We start from the raw sequence: 10292 nt of genomic DNA on the forward strand, positions 1-10292 counted from the left end.
CCATGCTATAATTGTATTGATAGGAAACTCAGATACATGTGTGGATACATAGACAACACCATGTCCCTAGTAAGCCTCTAGTTGACTAGCTCGTTGATCAATAGATGGTTACAGTTTCCTAACCATGGACATTGGATGTCGTTGATAACGGGATCACATCATTAGGAGAATGATGTGATGGACAAGACCCAATCCTAAGCATAGCACCAAAGATCGTGTAGTTCGTATGCTAAAGCTTTTCTAATGTCAAGTATCATTTCCTTAGACCATGAGATTGTGCAACTCCCGGAGACCGTAGGAGTTCTTTGGGTGTATCAAACATCACAACATAACTGGGTGGCTATAAAGGTACATTACAGGTATCTCTGAAAGTGTCTGTTGGGTTGGCACGAATCGAGAGTGGGATTTGTCACTCCGTGTAAACGGAGAGGTATCTCTGGGACCACTCGGTAGGACATCATCATAATGTGCACAATGTGATCAAGGAGTTGATCACGGGATGATGTGTTACGGAACGAGTAAAGAGACTTGCCGGTAACGAGATTGAACAAGGTATAGGATACCGACGATCGAATCTCGGGCAAGTACATACCGATAGACAAAGTGAATTGTATACGGGATTGATTAAGTCCTTGACATAGTGGTTCATCCGATGAGATCATCGTGGAACATGTGGGAGCCAACATGGGTATCCAGATCCCGCTGTTGGTTATTGACCGGAGAACGTCTCGGTCATGTCTGCCTGTCTCCCGAACCCGTAGGGTCTACACACTTAAGGTTCGGTGACGCTAGGGTTACAAAGGAATTGTATGCGGTTACCGAATGTTGTTCGGAGTCCCGGATGAGATCCCGGACATCACGAGGAGTTCCGAAATGGTACGGAGGTAAAGATTTATATATGGGAAGTCCTGTTTTGGTCACCGGAAGAGTTTCGGGGTTCGGTATTGTACCGGGACCACCGGAAGGGTCCCGGGGGTCCACCGGGTGGGGCCACCTGCCCCGGGGGGCCACATGGGCTGTAGGGGGTGTGCCTTGGCCTATATGGGCCAAGGGCACCAGCCCCAAGAGGCCCATGCGCCAAGAGAAGAGAAAAAGGGGAGAGTCCTAAAGGGAGAAGGCACCTCCGAGGTGCCTTGGGGAGGATGGACTCCTCCCCACCCTTGGCCGCACCCTTCCTTGGAGGAAGGGGCAAGGGCTGCGCCTCCCCCTCTCCCTTGGCCCTATATATAGTGGGGAAAAGGAGGAGCAAAGATACCTAAGGCCTGGCGCCTCCCTCTCCCTCCCGTGACACATCTTCCTCCTCCGCAGCGCTTAGCGAAGCCCTGTTGGAATCCCGCTACTTCCACCACGCCGTCGTGCTGCTGGATCTCCATCAACCTCTCCCTCCTCCTTGCTGGATCAAGGCATGGGAGACGTCTCCGTTCCGTACGTGTGTTGAACGCGGAGGTGCCGTCCGTTCGGCGCTAGGATCATCGGTGATTTGAATCACGACGAGTACGACTCCATCAACCCCGTTCACTTGAACGCTTCCGCTTAGCGATCTACAAGGGTATGTAGATGCACTCTCCTTCCCCTCGTTGCTGGTTTCTCCATAGATAGATCTTGATGACACGTAGGAAAATTTTGAATTTCTGCTACGTTCCCCAACACCCTCCCCCCTTGGCTCCTTTATATACTGAGGTAGAGGCACCCTAGAACATACAAGTTGATCCACGTGATCTATTCCTTAGCCATGTGCGGTGCCCCCTGCCACCATATACCTCGATAATACTGTAGCGGAGTTTAGGCGAAGCCCTGGTGCTGTAGTTCATCAAGATCGTCACCACGCCGTCGTGCTGACGAAACTTTTCCCCGACACTTTGCTGGATCGGAGTCCGGGGATCGTCATCGAGCTGAACGTGTGCTCGAACTCGGAGGTGCCGTAGTTTCGGTGCTTGATCGGTTGGATCGTGAAGACGTACGACTACTTCCTCTACGTCGTGTCAGCGCTTCCGCAGTCGGTTTGCGTTGGGTACGTAGACAACACTCTCCCCTCTCGTTGCTATACATCACATGATCTTGCGTGTGCGTAGGAATTTTTTTGAAATTACTACGAAACCCAACAGCAGATAGGTCTAATCTAGTATTTGGATGCATTGACATAATTACTGACAAATGGGTCCCGCTCGTAAGTGCACATGTGGCAATAAAACCGGCCACATCAGCCAACATATTAGACTGTCATTATCTCCAAAACCTGTGGTCCAGTTGAGCCGAAACTTTCCTAGATTAGTATTGAATATATGTAGTATTTACTAAAATTATTTCACATTTTTCTGAAAATGTCAAAAAAATCCACACTTTTCTAAAATTGTTAACTTTTGAACCCAAATTTAAATGAAGCAAGTTCGGCATGAGATCACCAACACAAAAACATGGTAGATATTGTTCCCATTAGATTTTAGCATCAAGTAGCTGGCATGAAAGTTGGATAAAGGATAATAATCAGATATGTTGCTGAAACAAAATTTATACCGAGACAAGGGACAAGGCCTTAAACACATGTCAAAAATCAAGCGCAGAACCTAAGTAATAACAACACAAACGTCCCAAAAAATAGGATCCTAAACAAAAATATGTCGATCAACGGCAAAATTTATCCCCCAAAATGTAAGGGTTTCATGAGGGAGAAGAAGACCTAGGAAGGTAGGGGAGAAGACGAGCATAGCTCAGGTGAGAGGGGGGGGGGGGGGGGGGGGTGCTTACCCGACGATTGGGTAACGGCTCCATCACCACTGATGGGATGGTCGCCGCCGCTTGCTGTTCCCATGCGGAAACTCTGTGCTAGGTCGTTCCTCTCTGCTCCGAAAATATATTTTAGAGCACCTACACCTAGGCTCCTCTTATCTAGCCATCCATTCTTCCTATCAAGATCCGTGCAAGTACATTTATCTTTTTTGTTTATATCACATAGAACATGTCTTCAAGTTAAAACCTTTGCAGAACAGTAAAACTTTCTAGCTAAAATCTAGGATAGTTTTTTTAGATTTTTCCGCTCAACATAAATATAAAAAATAAGTTTTATTTGATTAATATATATATTTTTTAGTATTTATGTTGGACGAAAAATTCTGAAATTTTTATCTCACATTATAGTTAGTAAGTTTTGCTGCGCTGCAAAGTTTGAAGTTCAACTCTATATGAGAGAAACGAAAGAGAAAAAATGCATATACAAATTTAGTTGTCTCGCACAGATCTTAAAGCAATATTGGAGGACCAGAATAGCAGGGCATGGGTGCAAGTGCTCTAAAAATCTGCGTCCCTCTTTGCTCGAGCCACTATGTACGAGATGGTTGTGTCTTGTTTCATCGACATCGGCTTTCAGCCCATCTATTTTTGTGAGTCGGCTTCCAGCCCACTTATTAAACTGTTTTTTTGACTCTGGTCTTTTCACTTCTTGGTCTAATATACATTGGCTGATGTGGCCGGGTTTTATTGTCACGCGTGCACTTAGAAGCAGGACCCATTTGTCAGTAATTATGTCAATGCATCCAAATACTAGATTAGACCTATCTGCAACGTATTACACCAATATGTGGTATTTTCCTCTAATATACATTGGCTGATGTGGCCGGGTTTTATTGTCACGCGTGCACTTAGAAGCGGGACCCATTTGTCAGTAATTATGTCAATGCATCCAAATACTAGATTAGACCTATCTGCAACGTATTACACCAATATGTGGTATTTTCCGCAACAAACTCGTATAATAGGTGTTTTGTGCAACACCAGCCCCAATAAGTGGTGGTTTGTGCAATTCCCTCCTCTTTAGAGCTCCGAAGCCATTTCAATTCTTGCTTCTGTCTATCAGCAGCAGTGAGCCCAAAATGCTCAGAGTGCTTATCTATTCCATCAAGTTTACATAAAATACCCCTTTTAACAGCTTTTGAAGATTTGAATTGCAAACTCAATGTTCCTTTCTATATGGAAATCATTATCCTTGCTGCTTGAGCAATCTGGATGTCTAGAAACAACAATGGAAGCACATATATCTTCTTGAGCTCACTTTAGTTGGATTAAGTTATTGCTCAACAACTAGTTTAACTCTCCTTTTGTGTATACATTTTTTCCTTTTCTTATTCGCTAGATTCTTTGGCTTGCCTTAAGTCATCTTGTATATTCTGGAACTTCTACAATTTATAAAAAACGGAGTAGAGCTATGCTCTACTGTTTCGTGTCAACAAAATTAGATGAAAAGAAACACCGACCTCCAATCTGCATCACTCAACTTAGCACACAACCCCCAAACCCTGCGATTATTACAGTAGACAGAAGCAGCGAGTCCTCAACCTCCAAGCACAAAGAAGAGAACAAATCCAAGCAGATTGAAAGAATAAACATTGCAAACAAGCATCATTCCAAAATACTCCACTTTGGAATGATAAGAGGAAATTATCGGCTGCAACTCCAATCAAACACCAAATTTCAGGGACAGATAATTCAACAGAACCAACATTGCAAACAAGTATCATTCCAAATACTCGATTTTGGAATAATAAGAGGAATTTATCTACTGCAACTCCAATCAAACACCAAATTTCACGGATAGATTCAACCGAACCAAGTCACCTTGAACACCAAACCCCAGTTCTCAACTGAACCCTGAATATTTGAGAGACTGGAAGCAACTTACCACCATACCTAAGCCAGGTAAACAAAGGTAATCCAATACTTCAACGAGACTAGAGGAGACACATATGTCTTCAGGACTACATTGCTAAGGCAATCCAATACTTCAACGAGACTAGAGAAGACATATGTCTCCAGGGCTACATTGCTGATGCTTCTCTTGGGTTCAGGAACAGATGATCTTCGTCTTGCCGATACGGATGCACAGATGGAGCTCCTCCCCGTGCAGCATCTCCGGATACACGGGGACCGTGTCGCACTCCGGCTGCGCCAACACATCGAACTCGACGGGGGCCGAGCAGCTCGCCGCCACCTTCTTCTCAAGCTTCAGCCGGCGCGCCTCGTCTGGGCCAGCCACCTCGACGGAGGAGCTGTACACAGGCCCGGTGCCAACGTTACCCCTAACGCACACCACAGTGACGCGGCGGACGCCGCCGGCGCCCCCCACGGCCACGAGGAACACGGCGCCGTCCTCCGCGATCAGGAGGCCGCGGTCCTCGCACTGCTGCTCCGACGACTCCGGCACAGGGACGGCGAACCGGTGGTCCATCCCGTAGGTGATCCTATGGGCGGTCCAGGCGTGCCGGCCGGACAACTCCGTGAGATGACGCAGGAGGCCCGACGGGGGCCCCTTGTACCCGCACTCCGCGCAAGCGCAGGGAGCCCACGCGCACGCAGTCTCGTGCGCCGCCAGGTCGCGGTAGGCGACGGAGCTGGCGCACCCGAACTTGCGGAACGGGCACGGCACCCTGATGTAGCCGAAGAGGGCGTCCAGCTGGGCGTTGTGGACGAAGACGGCGGCCGGGTCCCCGCCGCACGGGCGGCACTCGCCGGCGCCGCAGTCGCGGCACGCGACGTGCTGCACGCTGGTGCACTGCGGCCGGCGCGACACAAACTCATCAATCAATCAAATCTTGGCCATGACCAAGGCAGGCGGCTTGAAAGGGGAAATGTTTGGGCGCCTCGTTCGATTACCTGGTAGATGGGGGGCCTGAGGGGGCCATGGCAGAGGTCGCAGCGCATCCTGACCTGCTCCTCCTCCTCCTCCGCCGCGGCTATGGCCGCCGCGCCGCGCGCGAGCTCCAGCAGCCCGCCGTTCGCCTGCTCCTCGCGCTCGGATCTGGGCGACGGCAGCGTCTGGGCCGGGACCGGGCTGCGTGCCAGCGGCACCTCGACGCCCGGCTCGCTCTTCCTCGGGCGGCCCGGGCGCCGGATCGCCTCCGGCGGCGTGTTCTTCCTCGGGCGGCCCGGCCGCCGGCCCACTGTCGGCGGCGTCTTCACGTCCGCGGTGCTCTTCCTCTTGCCGCCCATCGCCGGCGGACGCTGCTACGCACCAGATTGGGCGTGGGAACCTCGGCGGAACTGGGGATTTGGGGTTGGCAGGATAGCAATGAAGGCTGGGATCTGGAGAGTTCAAGAAGGACTGGCTGAATCCCCGGCATTTCCTCCTATACGGAGAGAGAAGTAAAGGAGAAGAGCTACCAGCCCACACACGCCTAACGGCCCACTCTCTTTCTCAGGCCCAACGCCCAAGTGGTTAACAGTCAGGTCGTTGGTGCAGCTCACTCTAGCCTCAAAATATACTCCCTATATCCCATAATATAAAAACGTTTTTGACACTAGTGTAGTGTTAATATTTTTTTTATATTTTGAGACAGAGGGAGTATTTTAGAAAAAACAGCTCACTCTCATGTGACCTTTCACACAGTACGAGAACCCTTTGAACTCACCAAAATACTGACTTTTCGGTCACTAGGTGAATTTATAATCTAAAAGAAAAGCAGTTCAAGTGGAAGCGCAGACAAACACGTTTTTTTGGCCATCCGACCTTCATCGTGAATCGACGGTGGATCTGCTCCTCCGCGACTGTCACCCAAAGGCTGACCGGCACCCTGAGAAGCTCGGTTGTAGGTCCACTTGAGTCCGTTCGATATTTTGGCCCATTCCCCTCTTTGATCCTGTGTAGCTGCCGCCAACCCCTTCTACACGGATCCAGATTACAGGGACGAAGGCGACGTCCTACTGCTCGCCTTGTCTCCTTGCTCCAACTCTCCTCCTCTCTTGGATCCGGGTTGCAGAGGGAGCATCGACGACCTAAGCAACTCAGGTGTGACCGCTCAAGCGTGTGTCATCATTCATGACGTTCATCGAGCGGTTGCTCATCGGTCTTGAGCTCCAACAGCTGAAATTGTTGATAAGAGCGAGCCAACTAACCGTAAAAAGACTTCGTACAAAATAAAAATATAAGACTTAGCCAATGAGTGAAGGACGACGCAGCAAAAGCGTGTCACATTCTAGTATATTCGAAGGCAGGAAGCTAGATGTGTGATTTTGTTGTTGATTATGTGAGTTTGTTGATGGAAGTATTGCTGCTCGAGGCATGATGGCTGGACGAGCTACGGTAGCTTGTTGGGCTGACAATGACATGCATATGATTCCTTGCTGTAGGCATATGATTCCTTGCTGTAGGCTGTAGCAGCATTTCATATAAGAATCTCTAGAATTGAAGCTTGGTTACATATACAGACCACCTGCTCGAAGGGAACTGTCGTCATCTATTTTAGCCTACAAATTGTCCCCATTGTTTTGGTTCGGTGGTTTGTGCCTTGACTGGGAACTATTTGTTATAGTTATACAAAATGTCGCTCCGTCTACTATATTATAATATCAGTCGATGAAGCACACTAATCTGAACTTTCGTCCTATATAAGGTTTGAATAATACTGTGATAATCAGTTTGGGATTTCTTTATGGTTTCATGCTTCCTTTGGTTGTTGCAGGTCTTGTTTGTTTTTTGACTGTTTCTATACCTGCCAAGTCCGACGGTCCAGCATTTTGAGCATGTCATGAAGTTCTTTGTATTGTCATTTATTCACTTAGAGGAACGTGCCAAACAAATAGAGACAGATTTTGCAGCTCCTCAAGTGAAGGTCTGAGTTTGATACTCAGAAGTCACCGCATTTTGAAAGTGTGAATCTAAAGCAATGTTTCTTGATTTTGCAATTGATTTACCACAATTGATGAGAAGGTGCACCATTATGAGTGCAATTTTCAGTTTTCAACACTTTTTTTTATGTTTCCTTTTCCTGTCCGATGATTAATTACTTTATTATATCAAATATTGCTTGCAACAAACTATTTCTTATTTACAATGAAAGTAATTACTTCTTGACTATGTTTGGGAGGGCCGGCATTGACAATAATCCCATAGGCATTTCTGGAGGGCTTTAAAGGTGTTTTATATTTAGGCCATCTACACTGCATTTATTTTTTCAGGTTAAGCATGCGAATGACCAATTTTGTGCTAGCCATCATATGCATCAAATTAGATGGGCCAAGCAACCTGGCAGACATAATTTTGCGTGTACACTTATATGAATGTTAATGTTATATCCATCTATCCCTTCTTTCTAAGTGATGCTATCAAAAAATTGTTTGACACAACTATCACTAAGAACTTGATTTCCAACCTTTTTGAATAATATCATATATAGAGATGAAAATCGGTGACCTCTGGTGTGCCATTGATTTTATCCAAAAATCATCATGTGTAGAGATGAGCTCATTTTGTGATTTTCCATGACCATATTTCTATAAGTAGGCCATTTTTTGTAACGGAAAATAGTAGGAAATTATCTTATTGCGACATGCCATTATTGTGTCCGAGTGAATGTTATGGATTCTAAGGGTGGTGGTTCAAGATATCACCCATAAGCTACCATTATCTTTGTTCTGGGTAAGAATTGCTTCAACAAGTATATTTATTCTAAATGAAAGTTACAAAGTTATTCATTATATTTTAAGGAATTGGTGGCAACATATCTTCATCTGCACTTGCGAGTGGTGGACACCGGAGAACGGAGCGGGAAGGAGCACGCCGACGGCGATGACGCAGCTCCAGTGGAGACACCAGCTACCGCCGGACCCAAATCTGCATCCAATCGTTTACAAAAACCAGCCGCCAACTGCTTTGAACCCGACGAGGCCCAACTCTTGGTAGAGAACTTCTTAACAATGGACTTCTTCTTCTTGCTAATAGGGCACAAGGCGGACGGGACAGGTGAAGGAGGCACATCCACAATCCCAGAAAGCGAGGGAGAGGCAGGGTACACCACCGATAACAGAGGGCCTAAACCCTTCTCTGCAGAAACAACATGGTCCACAGGGGCACTCTCAGAAGCAGAAACATCAGAAGGCTGGGGCGCCATCCTCTCGGTCGCTCCGCTAGTAGAAGCACTTGATTTAAACATGCCACAAACCTTGGAACCCAGGCCCTCCCATTCAGAGTTGGTAAATGGGGCTGCAGAATCACCCATGGCATTGCTATCACCATGGGCGTCGTCATCACGTGGTGCAGGAGGAGAATGATTGGGAAGAGGTGGTGGGGGTGCCTGCTGGGCCGCCTAACCTTCGACTGGACACGGATCCGATAGGAACTTGCAGAGGGGACATCAATAGAGCCATGAACATGAGCCGGATCCAGACACCAAATCTTCATACGAGCAAGGCCAAGATGATCAAGAGAAGATAGATGAACCTCAATTGGCTTACCAACCAGTTCACCAAACTCCATCAGGAACGGAGAGGTGCGGAGCCCTGATGGAAAATCATCCAACATAACCCAAACATCTGATAGAGAAACTACAACCCGAGCGCCATCCTCCGTCGCTTTGACAGAGACCACAATCTGATTGAGGGGCAAAGTGAAACTAGTGCAAGAAGAAACCATTTTCAAACTTTCCTTAGATGGAAGACAATTGTAAATTCCGACTCAGAAACCCGCTAAACTTGCCAGTCCCATCCCTCAAGCCCCCACTCTTTGAGCTCATCCATGATGACTTGGCAGGAGATTACTTGGGATTTCACAGATATGATGGCAACGTTGGAAAGAGCAGACGCCAGAACAGCCATAACCAGACCACCTTCCAAAAGCAAAGAAGGAACAACCCGGAAGACCAAGGCCAAAGTGCTTGAAGGCCGGCGGGTTGCAGCGGTTCTGGCAATCCACAATAAGATGGCCCTCGGCCCGACAGATGAGGCAAAATGGGGGGAAGGTGCATCGGAATTGGAAGTGCCCCAGTCGATGGCAAGCAAAGCAGGTGAGTGTAGAAGAAGGACCAGATGAGGAGTGTTGGAAATATGCCCTAGAGGCAATAATAAAAGCATTATTATTATATTTCCTTGTTCATGATAATTGTCTTTATTCATGCTATAATTGTGTATTATCCGGAAATCGTAATACATGTGTGAATAACAGACACCAACATGTCCCTAGTAAGCCTCTAGTTGACTAGCTCGTTGATCAACAGATAGTCATGGTTTCCTGACTATGGACATTGGATGTCATTGATAACGAGATCACATCATTAGGAGAATGGTGATGGACAAGACCCAATCCTAAACATAGCACAAGATCGTATAGTTCGTTTGCTAGAGTTTTCCAATGTCAAGTATCTTTTCCTTAGACCATGAGATCGTGTAACTCCCGGATACCGTAGGAGTGCTTTGGGTATACCAAACGTCACAACGTAACTGGGTGACTATAAAGGTAGACTACGGGTATCTCCGAAAGTGTCTGTTGGGTGACATGGATCAAGACTGGGATTTGTCACTCCGTATGACGG

At 47.3% G+C, this 10292-nt stretch overlaps 1 protein-coding gene across 1 annotated transcript; it reads right to left on the minus strand.

Moving 5' to 3' along the window:
• Nucleotides 1–4566: 4566 nt before the first annotated feature.
• On the minus strand, nt 4567–6125 carry LOC125514973 (E3 ubiquitin-protein ligase SINA-like 4). Its single transcript, XM_048680375.1, has 2 exons — nt 5644–6125; nt 4567–5542 (listed from the first exon to the last, which is right to left on the minus strand). The coding sequence occupies exons 1-2, from the start codon at nt 5977–5979 to the stop codon at nt 4835–4837; spliced, it is 1044 nt and encodes a 347-aa protein (XP_048536332.1). The 5' UTR covers nt 5980–6125; the 3' UTR covers nt 4567–4834.
• Between the last annotated feature and the right edge of the window lie 4167 nt (nt 6126–10292).

This window comes from Triticum urartu, chromosome 6 (assembly GCF_003073215.2).
Source record: "Triticum urartu cultivar G1812 chromosome 6, Tu2.1, whole genome shotgun sequence".
Classification (NCBI taxonomy): Eukaryota; Viridiplantae; Streptophyta; class Magnoliopsida; order Poales; family Poaceae; genus Triticum; species Triticum urartu.